Source organism: Homarus americanus, unplaced genomic scaffold (genome assembly GCF_018991925.1).
Source record: "Homarus americanus isolate GMGI-L3 unplaced genomic scaffold, GMGI_Hamer_2.0 scaffold48406, whole genome shotgun sequence".
In the NCBI taxonomy this organism is placed as follows: Eukaryota; Metazoa; Arthropoda; class Malacostraca; order Decapoda; family Nephropidae; genus Homarus; species Homarus americanus.
This window is the reverse complement of record NW_024753828.1, coordinates 5,029,889-5,047,896: the sequence shown is the minus strand read 5'-3', so window position 1 is coordinate 5,047,896 and position 18,008 is coordinate 5,029,889. Positions and strand designations below refer to the sequence as shown.

General features: G+C 45.4%; 1 protein-coding gene across 1 annotated transcript in view; it reads right to left on the bottom strand.

Moving 5' to 3' along the window:
* LOC121855503 overlaps positions 1 to 18,008 on the bottom strand; it is a 257,960-nt gene that overhangs the window by 182,106 nt on the left and 57,846 nt on the right. Inside the window, 3 exon segments of the mRNA XM_042350478.1 lie at positions 7,293 to 7,409; positions 14,433 to 14,537; positions 17,085 to 17,280. Of these exon segments, the coding sequence (XP_042206412.1) occupies positions 7,293 to 7,409; positions 14,433 to 14,537; positions 17,085 to 17,280 (418 nt within the window).

Below are 18,008 nucleotides of genomic sequence, written 5' to 3'. Positions count from 1 at the left end.
CTCTCCCTCCACTCACTCTCTCCCTCAACTCACTCTCTCCCTCCACTCACTCTCTCCCTCCACTCACTCTCTCCCTCCACTCACTCTCTCCCTCCACTCACTCTCTCCCTCAACTATGTTAATTTTCACCTCTGCATGGCTCGGGATGACGAAAGACATCTACATAGGATACAGTCTCAGCGTAATGTTGGGGTGTGTGTGTGTGTGTGTGTGTGTGTGTGTGTGTGTGTGTGTGTGTGTGTGTGTGTGTGTGTGTGTGTGTGTGTGTGTGTGAAAGAAAGAGAGAGAGTCACAGTTCATGTCAGGATCAAGGACCTGTGTCACTGTTATTCGTCACAACCCGCCCACACCACCCACGCCAACACACACACACACACACACACACACACACACACACACACACACACACACACACGCACATACACATTACGCTGAGCCTTTAATCACATAAAACTACCAAGATGACGTCAAAATTGCAGGGAGACTCTAACCTAACCTAACCAAACCAAACCTAACACCAAGACTCAGAGCACAAGCGGATGGGGACTTGGATTCTGTCTTCAGATACGAACAAAAATAATCTTCCCTTTTTCTGTGGGACGTCACGACCCCGCCGCCGCCGCCACGTGAAGATTGACACTCCACAAAAACCCTGACTCCTGCTGCTGCTTCGTGTTCAACTGTCATGGCGGATTCACACGTGGATTTAGATCCGGTTGTCTCAGGCCCCTCGACCCTTCAATTATGGATGTTTTCGGGCGTTCATTACTAGAATCCGGATATAACAAGACACTCCCGTCGAGAATCCAGATATTACAAGACGTTCATCACCAGAATCCGGATGTACCAGGGCGTTCGGGTTAAGAATTCGGATGTTTCAGGTCGTTCGCCCCTTGAAGTAGGGATGTTTCAAGGCGTTCGTGTCAAAAATCCGGATGTTTCAAGGCGTTCATCACCAGAATCCGGATATTTCAAGACGTTCGAGTCAAGGTTCAGCAAAACTCAGACGGATCTCTGCTTAAAGTAGCTAAATATTATTGTTTCCGTCGGAGAGTTATAATGGGTGAGGAAAGAACACGTAATAACTGACTCATTTAAACTACGGCATGACGAAGGCTTCTGAGAGAGAGAGAGAGAGAGAGAGATCAACGCCCTGGAGATGGGTTGTGTCGCCTGAGGGTGGTATAAGAGGTAAAGCCTCGAGGGGCACTAGTGTGGTCTAGGTCCCGAAACCCCTGTTGCCCTCTCTCATCTCTCACGTCTCCCTCTCATCTCTCACCTCTCACTTCTCCCTCTCATCTCTCTCTCTCTCCCCTCCTGCTATTTCTTCATCTCTCCACTTTCATCATTTCCTCCTCCTCTTCCTTCACCCTTCCTCCTCCTCTTCCTTCACCCCCTCCTCCTCTTTCTTCCCCTCCCCCTCTTCCTTCACCCTTCCTCCTCTTTCTTCCCCCCTCCTCCTCTTTCTTCCCCCTCCCCCTCTTCCTTCACCCCCCCCTCACCTCGGTCACACAAACGTCACAGGATGTCCCACCTTGTCGTGTCTCCCAGACTCAAATATTCACCAGAGTCTTACATATTCAGCAGCTGCCTCCTTGCCCCTCACTACCTCCCCTCTTGCCCATCCTCTGCCTCCTCTTGCCCCTCACCCACCTCCCCCTCTTGCCCCTCACTACTACCTCCCCTCACCCCTCACCTCCCCTCTTGCCCTCACTACCTCCCCCTGCCCCCACTACTCTCCCCTGCCTTCACCTCCCCCCCCCTCACTACCTCTCGCCCTTACCCCTCCCTACGTCCCCCTGCCCCTCAGTGCCTCCCCATCGTCCTCAAAGGTTAACCATCATCCTCAAAGGGATTTAAACCATCGTCCTCAAGGGATAAACCATCATCCTCAAAGGGTTAAACCATCGTCCTCAAAGGTTAAACCGTTTCTCATAAATCACCTAACCTAACCCTAACCTAAACTAACCCATCTCACATCACAGTCAGCAGTAATATCACCAGGTTATAGTAAATATTTGATATTTTAATTTTAACTCGTAGACTACAGATACGACCAACATTCTTCTCTTCCGGGTCGTGACTACGGGTACGACCAGCATTCTTCTCTCCTGGTCGTGAATTTGGGACAGGTATAAGGGGAGGGGGAGGGTGGGGAGGGGGTGTAGCTTCACTCATTGCATATCAGAGAAGGGAAAGTCTTAACGCCGTATCCGTTCCTCAGTGCAGTGTGTGTGTAGGTGGAGTAGTGCTATTGTGTCTTCATGACCCTATGTGTCTCCTGCCTCTCCAGTACCTCCCCCCTGCCTCTCAGTACCTCTCCCCTGCCCCTCAGCCTCCCCTGCCTCTCACTATCTCATAATAATAATAATAATAATAATAATAATAATAATAATAATAATAATATAGTGTACAGCACCCTGGACCGAGCCACATGACGCCTTGTTATCAATAAACCAATTATTTCCCTGAATGAAGTTGTTGGCGGGGAAAATTAAGGCTATTGAGACGGTAACGTGAGAGTGAGCGCACCAGCCTATGACGCCTTCACAAAACATTACATCATTACATCAACAGCCATACAGAATACTAGTTAACCATGCATGACGTCACAAAACATTACATCATTACATCAACAGCCATACAGAATACTAGTTAACCATGCATGACGTCACAAAACACCTGTAGTGGAGTTCTATCAACCAATCAGCTTGAATGTTTGCTGCCATAACATCATTGTGAAATATTATGTAATAAATCAAATATACACGTGACGTCATCGGATAACATGACATCACAGATACAGTTACCAATCAGATAACTAATACCGGGCATGACGTTATCAGATATATTACATCACAGCTACACTAACCAATCACAAGGCCAACTAGGCATGACGTCACATTTTCACAAACGCTGACACTCTCCTCCTAACCAATCATGTTTTGCCATTCGTTTATTGTACTGACCCTTAATCCGCATTCCTCCCGCCCTTATGGTCACCCACACATGGCTGGCCACATTCATCGCTGGGCCACACAACCTCCAGGAAAGGTATTTTAGGGGGATAGTACCACAAAAATGGGCCAAGACAAAAAAATGGTTGCTTATGCTTAGTGTCAAAGGTCAAGTGAGACTCCTCCACCAATGAAATCGCGGCGCTGGTCACCCGTAGCCAATGAGCGTGTGACTATGGTACGAGTTGGTACCCTCGACCAATGAGAGCCCAACATCTTCCATGAGCGAGTGAGGATTCGTGGACGCTTCATCCTGACTGTGAATCGCCATTAAAACATATCGTGCGGCCACATCGGCGCCCCAAGGAGCGAGATATGTGGGCAGTTAGAGCGACAAGAGCGCCACCAAGCTCAGCGGCAGATGGTGGAACTAGTGACTGTTGGGTGGGCGGGCAGGTCGAGGAGGAGGAAGATGTCGTGATGTACATATAACGGTACACTGTCTTCTCTTCTGTACACCTAAACTATTTCCACAACCCGCATCACCAGATATCAGGGCACGTACAGGGTCACACTTCCTAACACGACATCATCCCAAGTAAAGCTTCTCTTAACTCCTAACACCGTGTTGGGTAATGGCTGGTTAAGTTAGTTCCGGTACAGAGGAATTTTGTCCTAGAACCAAGACTGTTCTGTCAATCACCATCAAAATTCTATCGTGCTTATCCACTTACAGTAGATATGAACAAATTCTTCCATGACTGTTAGATGCAGGAAATATTTTGACAGGTAATTACAAGAAGACATTTCCTAAAACCTAACCTAACCCCAACAACCGATGTAAGGAAGTTCCTGAACATTGCAACATCTCCATAAACTATCACAAGCCTCATGTTGGGTACTGGCGGCGGCCGGGCACTGAATATATTGTTTATAATCGCGAAAAATCTTCCTGGAGCACCGCCGAGTCACTTCAGATTAAAGCCTCGTCACGTTGATAAATATAACATGAGTTCATCATCAGAAAGTCAAGTCCTGTACACACCTTCATCTCCATTACCTAAATGGTTTTGTATTATATATCAATGTTGGTTTAGGTTTGAAATCTACATATCTTTTAAGTTAATATAAACTGATACTCGACTAAGCACGAACATTAATATCATCCTACACGTACAGTTACAAGCAGCAACAACCAGTTAATTCCCCCCCCCCCTACTGATAGCCGTAAATATGACTGTCACATCCCGCCACCTGACTGTCCTTCACCGACTTCAATTTATATTTTTCCCCATTTCATTCGATTCAGATAAAACTAAGCTACAATATATATATAAAAAATACCAATGTAACAATATGACGATTAACTGTCACATGCAAGTTTATATGTAAAAAATTTCTGGATATGTGTTGTTGAATAAAGCCGAGAGTGGGAGAGTTAAACCCTGGAGGCTGTCAACAATCTCCTATCAGTTACTATCTTGTTTGTCATGTCTCCAATAACGTATCTATCTAAAGGTTATTCTCTTTAAAATTCGTTCGTTATTTTTCTCCTTAAACGTGACTAAACGAACGTAACTATATTATATTGTACTCGAATCTCAGCGCAACTTTGACGCCATTTTCACTGTCAGTGTTGTGTCATAGGCGAGTCAGATGAGTCAGTATACTTCACTATTCTCTGGCTTCTTTTAGCATACGGTCCTTGAGAATATGTGACTTGATGGTATATATATCAGGATGTGGTATATATTCCCTGCATCTACAGTATACCCAGCCCGACGCCCGCCTCTCCTGACCTAACTGACATAGTTTTCCGAATGTCTGTCCACACACTAATCCTCGCAGCAACAAATCGTCAACTTCAACAAATATCAAAGTTGATTCTATAATCTCTCTGTGGTTTATTAAGGCTATTAAAAATATAAACTGATAACAAGATGCAAATATGTACACAAACAGAGAGGCAGCCCGGGGGTGGTGGAGGGCGGGCGGGGTGAGGTGAGGTTGGGGGTGGTGGTGGTGGAGGGCGGGCGGGGTGAGGTGAGGTTGGCAGCCCTGACTTTACTAGTTATGGCGGGAAGAAAGGTTAAAGGCTTCACCACCACCACCGCCCCAACACAATTTACGGAAACTCGCTCACCTGCCCTTTACCTGTCGCCTCCTGACGTCACTTTATCACCCTACTTAACAGCCTCATGAATGACACCCGCGGGTTTCACTTTTAACTTAACGATCTTGTCAACGCGTGTCGGACATAAGAGAAAAAAAATAACCTCGTTACCCCTACAACTAAAACGGGACACCTGTCACTTCCCGGAAAAAAACAGTTAAAATAAATTAGGTGTTTGTGTGACTCTTATCCTAAATAACAAGGACGAATTTCCCTATTTAAAAAAAGATCTTTATCAAAACTTATAAATAAAATAAATATGGTCGTCATCTCTACCATAATACAAATAATAATAAACATGAAATAGCCACATTACCCACCACCAACACTGCTGGGACACTGAAGTTTACCTTTTTATGACCGCGTGAGACGTGTCGACAAAAAATAGGCTATTACCCCTAATGAGACAGAGTAAATGGTCACTTCCGCCATGACACGGTGACACCTACCCACAAGTGGACAAATCATATCACGCAGTTTCACGCTGGACAAAACATTAGTGGACAAAATACCACTAGGTTAGGCTATCTGTAGGTCGCAGTGGCTAGGCTAGATTAAGTCAAGCTAGGTGAGGCTAGATTAGGTTAGTTTAAGCTAGTTAAGATAGGATAGGCTAGACTAGGTTCAGTTAGACTAGGCTATAGGAATGAAAGTGACCAATACACACACACACATAACCTACCATTAACATGTTCCCCTTGAGCTAAGGTGCCGTTTAAGGGAGACAGGGGTGGGCGGGTGGGTGGGTGGGCGGGTAATGGTGGTGCATGGGGTAGGCGAGTGGATGGGGTGGGTGGGGCTGATTCACGACGCCCCCCCCCCCACACCTCCCTCCATTTCCCTTGAGTTAACACCAGGTCGAGGACACGTCTTGTCATACCTAAAAGACCACACCCCCTCATCTGGACTAAATCCCACTGGACAAATTACCCAAAACAAACTAGAATACTATTGGATAATTAACCAATAATCCAAATACCTCTGGACAATTCCTTAACCGTAAAATATAACTTCCCGGACAAAACCCCTCTGGACAATTCCTTAACCGTAAAATATAACCTCCCGGACAAAACCCCTCTGGACAATTCCTTAACCGTAAAATATAACCTCCCGGACAAAACCCCTCTGGACAATTCCTTAACCGTAAAATATAACCTCCCGGACAAAACCCCTCTGGACGCAATAACCGAGGAGAGAAAAAAAATATCCCAAGTAGCAAAAATCACAACAGGAAATTTACCCCAAACAAAACACATACAGCCTAGAAATAGAAGCAGATATATAATGCATGATCTTACTCGATAACATCTATTTAATATAGTAATCTGTGGCTAGTTAAGACAAAAAAAAATCACAAATCACTAGTAATCAATAGCATCAACTACATAAGTCGTGGGGTGGAAAATAAAAGAATAAATGCAGGTAATTGGGCTGACCTTGAGGAAGACGACAGGTGTGTACAAGGACACGGTAATGACTGACACACACACACACACACACACACACACACACACACACACACACACACACACACACACACAGGGTAAGACGTGTACGAGATGACAACCCAGGTAGAGTGAACTAATTAACATCCAGGTAAACCCACAGGTAGATTGTACTAATTAACACCCAGGTACCAGGTAGAGTGAGCTAATTACATCCAGGTAAACACGCAGGTGGTGATAATTAATTAATACCCAGATACCAGGTAGAGTGAACTAATTATCATCCAGATAGAATGAATTAATTAACATCCAGGTAGAGTGAATTAATTAACATCCAGGTAGAGTGAATTAATTAACATCCAGGTAAAGTGAATTAATTAACATCCAGGTAGTGAATTAATTAACATCCAGGTAGAGTGAATTAATTAACATCCAGGTAGAGTGAATTAATTAACATCCAGGTAGAGTGAATTAATTAACATCCAGGTAGAGTGAATTAATTAACATCCAGGTAGAGTGAATTAATTAACATCCAGGTAAAGTGAATTAATTAACATCCAGGTAAAGTGAATTAATTAACATCCAGGTAGAGTGAATTAATTAACATCCAGGTAGAGTAAATTAACACACAGGTAGAGTGAACTAATTAACACCCAGGTAAACACATCGGTAGAGACCATTAATTAACACCCAGGTAAGATCATGAGGGGTACTCACCGGAGCAGGAGAAGCCGTCACCCTCGTAACCCGGGAAACAGGTGCAGTAGAAGGAGCCGAGGGTGTTGGTGCACGAGGCGAACACGTCACACGGCCGGTACTTGCACTCGTTCTCATCTGTGGGGGAGAAGAGGGGGAGGGTGAGACAAGTTGTGGGCACCAGGTCACGGGTAAGAGGGGGGGAGAGAGGGTGTGGGCACCAGGTCACGGGTAAGAGGGGGGGGAGGGTGAGACAAGTTGTGGGCACCAGGTCACGGGTAAGAGGGGGGGGAGGGTGAGACAAGTTGTGGGCACCAGGTCACGGGTCTCTGGGTGGGTGGGGTCAAGGATGCATCAGGTGGAGGTCAGGGTTAAGCAAAGTGATATTACAAAGGTACTCAAACTATCCAACCAGGAGCGAACTCGTAACAATGGTTTTAAATTAGACAAATTTAGATTTAGGCTTGAAATAGGTAAACATTGGTTTGGAAACAGAGTAGTGGATGAGTGGAACAAGTTACCAAATATCATCATTAACTCGAATTCGCTGGATAGCTTGAAACATACAGTAGGTTGGGTGGATATGAGCAATAGTGGTTGGGTGTAAACGGGACTGCCCAGTATGGCCGGCTGCAGTTTCATCCATTCTTACGTAACATTACCTGCCAAACTTAACCTAACCTACCATACATAATTTAACCTACCCAACCTAGCTTAAACCTCCCCAACCTAACCTAACCTATCCAACTTAACCTAACCAATACAACCTAAGCTAATGAAAAACCAAAACACAACAAGATCATTCGGTGCCTTAAGTTAGGTCAGGTTGGTTCACTCGTCAGACATGGTGTATGAGTCTCCTGTGACCCAGACATTATTTACTGTAAGTTTGTGTTTGTTTATATCTATAGGAGTTCCACCTGGGGCAGTGGTCCTCACCCAAGGATGTGTGGGAGTCCTACACATGAGTTCCTTAAACATCCTTCCCCATACCTCCTTCTATGCAATTCACCCCCCCCCCCCGCCTCCTTCGCGACTCCTTCCCTCGCCACCAACCGTGAAGGTGTCTCTCCATCACCTCCTTCCCCATAAGAGGGAGTATTTCCCTAATTTTCCCCAATTTCACCACAAGAGAAGTCGGGATTCCTTGTGACTTTCCCCACCGGAGGAAATCACCTCCTTCCTCCTTTCCTTCCTGCGAGTCCTTCCCTCCGTCCCTCCCTCCCTCCCTCAACCTACCACAAGAGGGTTTTGGTCGACCACCTCTCCCCTGGACAGGAAGTCTTCCCCCCGCCCCACCCACAGGTAGTGAAGCATAGTGTACAAGTGTTGATGAACCTCCGCCACGCCACCGCCCTTCCCACCTTACTCTCACCTTCAGTAGTGGAACGTCTGCAGAACATAACCACGCTCTAACAACGTTCCACTCATATTCACCCCAACCTTCACCTATTCCTTCAGTAGTGGAACGTGTGTAGAATGTCGCCACACTCCAGGAACGTAACCTCAACCCCTGATCGTCGTGGTCACTGTGGAACGCTACTCTCGTCTTCACTCCACGCTCACTAGTCACTCCACCCGCGGAACGTGAGTCGGACTCCAGAACGTCACCGCTACGCTTAAGGAACGTAATTGCCCCTTGTAGGAACACCTGTGCCACGGTGTAACGTCATCACTCATGTCTAAAACCCACGAACCCCCAACTGAACCCCTGTGGCTATAGGGGTTCAGTAGTGGGTTCATGGGTTTAAAGTTGAGGAGTTATGGGGTTCATGGGTTTAAAGTTGAGGAGTTATGGGGTTCAGTAGTGGGTTCATGGGTTTAAGGCTGAGGAGTTATGGGGTTCAGGGGTTCAAGGCTGAGGAGTTATGGGGTTCAGTAGTGGGTTCATGGGTTAAAAGTTGAGGAGTTACGGGGTTCAGTAGTGGGTTCATGGGTTTAAAGTTGAGGAGTTACGGGGTTCAGGGGTTCGGTAGTGGGTTGGAGCCGGGACCAACGTTACCTGCACCCCGGGGTCTCCTCTTATGGTCAACAACATCATGATGACAAACTCTCTGGCAACCACACAGCCTTATCATTCACCCGCCGCCAGCCTACAGTGGTACTCTTTTTGTGGTAGAAATAAGAGTGTGAGGTGACCATGGCGCCTTAATTACAGGTGTAGTGACCAGGCGCCAAGAGGTACATCACCCCTAACCTAACCTAACCATGATCCAGTGTTATACCGCAGCTGGTGTCAGGTGGGTGACCATCTGGGTAAGGGGGAACGTGGGCAATGGAACAAGTAGGTTGGTGGGCAGATGGACAGGTGCAAACGTGGGTCAGTAATTAAGTAGGTAGACAGGTTCAGAGATAAGTGCATGTACACAGAGGTACTTGGGCAACAGGTGTACTGGCCAACAGGTGCACGGGCCAACAGGTGTGCAGGCCATCTAAAGCACCTGTGAACAACAACAACAAAGGTGTCCCACATTTCTTGGCATATTTCTTAAGGCTAGTTTTCCTCACCTCCCTCCCTCAGTAATTTGCCATGGCTGCGGCAAGAACGTCCGCCTGCGGTCATGGTCTGCCAGCACAAGCCCACGAATTCCACGTACCTCACACCACGTCTTTTCACTTCACCTCACCACTTCTCCTGTTCTCCCACCTGCCTCATCTCTCCTCCCACCTGATTCATCCTCCTCCTCACCTGACCATCCTTCCCTCTCATCCTCCTCCCTCTCTCACTTCCTCATCCCTCAATTTCTGGACATACAGTGAGAAGACTTATGGTAGAGTCTCAGTACAATATAGACGCCATTTTGTTTTTGGCCGCCACACTTACGTCACACCTCACATCAACCAATCAGATCTTTGCTTACGTCACTCCAACCAATCAGATCTTTGCTTACGTCACTCAACAGGGGAGAATTACCTCACGAAATTTACGAGAAAAATCCATATTTGTCTCGCAGCTTAAGTGGGTCAGTTCAATGAGTTATGACGTCACTAATCCACCCCCTGGATTAGTGACGTCATAACTCATCGATTTGACCCCACTAAGCCACGACACAAATATGGATTGAACTCCTACTACTACTACTACTACTACTACTACTACTACTACTTGAGGATATCTTGACTACAGACTCGAGGGTAACAGTGACACACAAGGTGGTCCTCCAAGAAGGTCGAGCCACCCTGGAGGAGGACCCCTGGAGGATGAGTGAACGTGTGGAAGCTAAACTGCTCCCCACAAGAATGTCATGCACTACTTGTGAACGCCAGGCGAACAACTACACCAGCCGGTTTCAACACCCACCCTGGCGATGATGTCATTTATAACAACTACAACAACAATAAATAATAATAATAATAATAATAATAATAATAATAATAATAATAATAATAATTCCAATGATGATAATATTAACAATAATATTTGAACCAATATTACCATTCTCATCACCAATACAAAGGTATCATCATCATCATCATCATCATCATCATCATCATCATCATCATCATCATCATCATCATCATCATCACGTCTACTACCAACTATTATCATTATTACTATAATTGCTATTATTATTATTATTACTATCGCCATTACCCTCCTATTTCGACCTCTAGGCCAAAGGTGCATAAGACCCAAAATATAGTGAAGATGTAGGTGGGTGGGGGTAGGTGGGGGAGCCGGGGGGGGGTGGGGTGGGGGAGCCTGGGGTGGGGGGGTGGGGGAGGGGTGGGGGGGGGGTGGTGGGTGGGGGTTAGGTGGGTGGGGGAGCCTTAGGGAAGCCTGGGTGGGGGAAGATAAGGGGAAAAGGGTGGGGAGCCTAGGTGGTGGGGAAGCCTAGGGGTGGGGGAGCCTTAGGTGGTGGGGAGCCAGGTGGGGAGCCTAGGTGGTGAGCAAGGGTGGGGGTGGGGTGGGGGAAGCCGGTGGTTGGGGTAAGACGGGGTGGGGGGGCCTTAGGTGGGGGAAGATACAAGTGGGTGGGGGAGCCTTTAGGTGGGGAGCTAGGTGTGAGCCTTAGGTGGGTGGGGAGCCTAGGGTGTTTAGGTGGGGAAGATATGAGGGGTGGGAAGATCAAGTGGGGGGGGGAGCCTTAGTGGTGGGGAAGCCTTAGTGGGTGGGGGAACATAAGTGGGTGGGGGCTTTAAGGGTGGGGGAAGATAAGTGGGTGGGGGATTAAGTGGGTGGGAGGCAGAGATAGATCTCATGTGAATGTATTCTGTCAGTCACAATACATCCCCACACCCCTTACCGGATGTGAACCATTACTATATGTACACAAACACACAAACGCCGCCCTACAGGATGTATTGCACAAACAGACCTTAAGAGACGTGAGGTGAGAGCACAAACAGAGGAAAGGAGGAAAATGAGGAAAAATAATAAAGAGAATGGAAACTAAAGTAACAGGGAAGAAAAGTGAATATTATACCCGTGTGTGTGTGTGTGTGTGTGTGTGTGTGTGTGTGTGTGTGTGTGTGTGTGCTGAACCACACACACTTCACACACCTTACACCTCGCCTGACAAGTGACAATAGTAACGATAATAGTAGTACTAGTGACTTTAATAGCAGTACATGCAAATAAATGGGTACTAATAATATTAATTGCAATACTAGTAACGATAAGAGTAATACTAGTAACGATAAGAGTAATACTAGTAACGATAAGAGTAATACTAGTAACGATAAGAGTAATACTAGTAACGATAATAGGAGTACTATTAATATTAACGGTGGTACGAGTAACGCTATTATCAGTCCTACAGTGTGACAGATTGCGGTAGTAACAGGAGGTACGTGACAGTGTGTGGTAGTAACGTACGACATGTAACAGTAGTAATATTAACGCTAGTAACAGGTGGGTGGAACAACAGTAGGTGGGTGAGTGTGGTATAGTAGTGAGTTGTTCCCCCCGCAGCAATGATAGTTGTTGTCCCACTACCAGTACAACTACCACTACCACCATCCCTATGACTGCTTCTACTGCCACACCTCCAGAACTATAGCTACCACCACCACTACCACCATAACTGAGGCTACTACCACCACCACCCACCCACCCTATCACCATCACATCTACCACCACCACTACCACCCCCCCTACTACCACCATCGGGAGGGTCATTCACCTGGTACAATACCCAGGTAACAGAGACAAGGACACGGGAGAGGCAATGGCCGGTGTTAATTACTACAGGTACAGGTATAAATATCTTTACCAGTTGGGCAGGAGGTAAGTGAGGGGGGAGGGGGGGCGTGGGTGAGGGGGCGGGGTGAGGGAGGGAGAGGCGTGGGGTGAGGGAGGTGAGGGGTGTGGGTGAGGGAAGGTGAGAGGCGTAAGAGGGAGGTGAGGGGGGCGTGGGTGAGGGAGGTGGGAGGGGGGGGTGGGTGAGGGAGGGAGGGGCGTGGGGTGGAGGAGGTGGAGGGGGGCGTGGGGTGAGGAGGTGAGGGGCGGGGTGAGGGAGGCAGAGGGCGTGGGTGAGGGAGGTGGAGAGGGGGCGGGGTGAGGAGAGGGGCGGGGTGAGGGAGGTGTGAGGGGGCGTGGGGTGAGGGAGGTGAGGGGCGTGGGGTGAGGGAGGTGAGGGGCGGGGTGAGGGAGGTGAGGGGGCGGGTAAGAGGGAAGGTGGGGGAGGGCGTGGTGAGGGAAGGTGAGGGGCGTGGGGTGAGGGGAGGTGAGGGGCGGGTAGAGGGAAGGAGGGGCGTGGGTGAGGGAGGTGAGGGGCGGGTGAGGGAGGTGGGGAGGGGCGTGGGTGAGGGAGGTGAGGGGCGTAAGAGGAGGTGAGGGCGGGGTGAGGGAAGGTGAGGGGCGAGGGGGGGGGGAAGGGAGGGAGTGGTGAGAAGGTGAGGGGGGCGTGGTGGAGGGGAGGGAGGGGGTGAGGGAAGGTGAGGGGCGTGGGTGAGGTAAATGAAGGAGGTGAGGGAGGGGTAAGGGAGGGAGGGAGGGGTAAGGGAGGGAGGGAGGGGTAAGGGAGGGAGGGAGGGGTGAGGGATGGGGGTAAGGGAGAGGGTAAGGGAGGGAGGTGGTGGGTGATGGTAAGGTCCTAAGGTATATATGACTGTGGTAACTCCCCAAGGTTCATATATCACCTCACAGGACTCACATAACGGTAAGGACCAGTGTAACGACGACCCCAGCTGGACAACTCAGGGGTAAATGTAAATAAATGTAAATAAATGTAGGAAACTGACATCTATGTTATTAATGTGTAAATGTAAGTAAGATTTAATTAATGTGTAAATGGAAGTAAGATTTAATTAATGTGTAAATGGAAGTAAGATTTAATTAATGTGTAAATGGAAGTAAGATTTAATTAATGTGTAAATGGAAGTAAGATTTAATTAATGTGTAAATGGAAGTAAGATTTAATTAATGTGTAAATGGAAGTAAGATTTAATTAATGTGTAAATGGAAGTAAGATTTAATTAATGTGTAAATGGAAGTAAGATTTAATTAATGTGTAAATGGAAGTAAGATTTAATTAATGTGTAAACGTGGGTAAATTCGTAAAAAAAAACACATTTCTCAAGTTGTTAAAACAGTTGAAGATATGTAAATTAATAATAATACCCACACTTACATACTTATAAATAGTTATCTCAGGAAAACTTAATTTACATATAAGTATTGGATAAGCAATACCTTGAAGAGAAATACTTATAATAACAGCGGGAAAAATACACTAATTGGCACCTACTGTACACTCGCCCGACAACAAGACAATTACGACCTAACCTAACCTAACCCAATCTAACCTAACCTAACCTAACCCAATCTAACCTAACCTAACCTAACTTAACCTAACCTAACCTAATGGAACCCAATGTAATCTAACCTAACCTAACTTAACCTAACCTAACTTAACCTAACCTAACTTAACCTAACCTAACCTAATGGAACCCAATCTAATCTAACCTAATCCAATCCAACCGAATCCTACTTAACCCACTTAATCCAACTTAACCTAATCCTACTTTATCTCACACTTTAACCCAACCTAACCCAACTTAGCCTAACCTAACCTAACCTAACCTAACACACCAATATAAAAGTACTAATCAGACCAAGTAAAAAATAATAAACGAACAGAAACCAATTATCCAACTACCACTAGAAGACCTGAAACAAGGAGGGGGGGAGGGGTAAAAGGGTGGTTAACTACTCACCTGGTGATTCACAGCCGCAGCCACCGTAACCATCATTACAGTGACAGAGACCGTCCAGACAGGCGCCGTTGGTACACTTGTAGCCCTGCGTGTACGGGCAGTTGTCTGTTGAGGGAGAAACAAGAACAGTGAGGTTAGGTTAGGTTAGGTGATGCATGGACAAAAATACCCTCTACTACCGGTTTAATGTATTGGTCAAAACCCTCTACTACCGGTTTAATGTAGTGGACAAAACTCTCATCACCGGTTTAATGTAGTGGACAAAACGCTCATCACCGGTTTAATGTATTGGTCAAAACCCTCTACTACCGGTTTAATGTATTGGTCAAAACCCTCTACTACCGGTTTAATGCATTGGACAAAACCCTCTACTACCGGTTTAATGCATTGGACAAAACCCTCTACTACCGGTTTAATGTAGTGGACAAAACCCTCTACTACCGGTTTAATGTAGTGGACAAAACCCTCTACTACCGGTTTAATGCATTGGACAAAACCCTCTACTACCGGTTTAATGTATTGGTCAAAACCCTCTACTACCGGTTTAATGCATTGGACAAAACCCTCTACTACCGGTTTAATGCATTGGTCAAAACCCTCTACTACCGGTTTAATGCATTGGACAAAACCCTCTACTACCGGTTTAATGCATTGGACAAAACCCTCTACTACCGGTTTAATGCATTGGACAAAATATTACCGGCAGTATAATATAGAGGACACAACCCCACCTCAAATATTTCCCCTTGGACAAAATCCCACCATTAAATGAATAAAAATGACAAATTATAGCTTTAGGATATGAGAGAGAGAGAGAGAGAGAGAGAGAGAGAGAGAGAGAGAGAGAGAGAGAGAGAGAGAGAGAGAGAGAGAGAGAGAGAGGCCCATGAACCCAAAAATTTGCCTCATCTCACAAAATTAGCTCCAGTGTTTATGTAAAGAGAAACTTCCTTTTAGTTTGTAATAATGATAATGATGATGATGGTGTGTGTGTGTGTGTGAGGGCGTATGTGTAATTGTTTGTTTATGTATGTATGTATGTATGTATGTATGTATGTATGTATGTATGTATGTATGTATGTATGTCCCAAATACAACTAAACTGTCTTTGAGTGAGATTTTGTCCGGTGGCTAATTTTGTCCAGTGCGTTTGCCAAGCTACATTTTGTTACCAGAGGAAAGGTGTCGCCTGTGAGATTTTGTCCAATCTTAAAATAATATCACACACACACACACACACACCCACACACACACACACACACACACACACACACACACACACACACACACACACACACACACACACACACAGGCAACACAGAGAACCTTGAGAGCATCAACTTTTCCTAGGGTCATTTACCGCCTCAGTTTCTTTCTTTCTTTTTCTTTTTTTTAACGCAATTGCCCTCAACCACCCTCAATTGTCGTCTTTGGTATTCCTCGGACGGCGGACAAAGCAGAGGAGAGAGAGAGAGAGAGGGAAAAACTGCTGATAGAAATTACCCCTAAGAGATTTTGCCTGAGCCCTGGAGGGGAAACAGAGAGAGATTTTGTGAATAATGTGACGTGTTGAGGCCAAGACGAGGGGGGGGGGGGTGTCTTGTTCTCGACCCGGATTTATTGAAAGATTTCTCAATAAGGACTTTTATTATTTATTTTTTTTACGATTAGAAAAATACAGAATAGCGATTAAAATAGTTATGAAATTGATTATTTATTTACATAATTTTAATACTCAACTCGGCCTTATCGATCAATTTTCTATAATGGGGAAAAAAATAAGATGAAAAAGTGTATAAAAGACTAAAACAAAATACTAATTAATGTAAAAACTCCTTAGCATTAAGTTAGGATGTATACAGCGAAGAACTGAATAAGGTACTTCACACCATCACGCTTAACAAAACTCGTCCTTCAAATGTTTAAATAAAATCAACGTAAAGCAACACCTGGTCTACCTGAAGCAACACCTGGTCTACCTGAAGCAACACCTGGTCTACCTGAAGCAACACCTGGTCTACCTGAAGCAACACCTGGTCTACCTGAAGCAACACCTGGTCTACCTGAAGCAACACCTGGTCTACCTGAAGCAACACCTGGTCTACCTGAAGCTGCTATATAACGTTTAAAGATATATATTTAGTGTACATTATGTAAATCAAGTGAGATACAAAAACCTGAGAGGATTAGCAAAAAAACCCAGCCGGGGAACATTTAGTGTGGAGGACTGTGGTCGCCAACCCTCAGATATGAAGACTGACTAACTGACTGACTTGGCTGACTAACTGACTGACTTGGCTGACTGACTGACTGACTGACATATCAAGCAAATTTCGTGACTCCGTGTTATTCGTCGATATATTGGTCAACTTTTTTATCTTCACATAAGAGACGTGTAACATTACCGAAAGTGTGTATATAATATAATGGGATAATACAGTCTTTATGTATGACTGTATACATTACTATACACTTATATGAGATCAATTTTAATTCACGAGTAAATAAAAAAAAAACATTAATTAAACTAGTAACTGAGATTTAAATATTAGATCGTTTTGTCAATATAAGCAAAAGTGAAATTATTAACACAGACACAGACATTATTGGTGCATTTACAATAAATTCAATGAAAATAAGACAAGAACTTACTGGTGCATTTTAACTCATTGAAGTTCTCGTCGGAAGCCAGGAAGCAGTTGGGTATACCGTCACAGAGTTTGGATACTTCGAACAGCTGAAGCACCTCTGTTGATTCGTTTACCTGACACCCAAAATATCCGTCTTCGAGGTTCAGGAAAAATATCTCTCTTTGAAGTCCTTGTCCTAAGTTCAATTGAGCAGAAACCTGTAAAGACGAGAGAGGAGGATTGTTAGAAAGTTGATCATGGTAAAATATAATAATAATAATAATAATGATAATAATAATAATAATTGTATCTATTAATTTCATTCATTATTTGTCAGTAACTACCATTTATCAACAAGTCCTTCAGAGCGAAACAAAGAACAAAAACAGACTCAATTATGTCAATCAATTCCTCACAAACGATCTTTAATAATTCAACCTTGACCAGTGTTGCCGGGTGCACGATAATGTGTGTGTGTGGAGGGGCGTGTGGCTCCTGCTGGCTCAGACGGTGGAATAGCGGTCCATCGCCTTGTACGGTTGTCAACATAAAAATACTAATTAAACTGAATTCTTAATACACAGATAATCTGGACTGTTATATAATATTTTAAGTTACGTTACGGAAGAATGATGGTGTGTGTGTGTGAGTCTATTGTCTGCCTGTAGTTGGGATTAGTAGCGGTAATCCACGGAGGCTGGATTTAAAGATTGGATTAATACTCCTTGAGGCAGCCGGACAAGTCTAGCGGGATGGATGGCGAACACAGTGCCAAGTTGTCCCCATGTGCTGGTATTACTCTCACACCACTAACACCATCCTTAGCTGAGGTATATGTGGATATTCACACCATTACGAGGTACACACACATGGAGGAGGTTAATGGGAGCGTGTAAAGGAGCGAGGATAATGGTAATAATAGTAGTAGAGGATAATGCCGTCATGC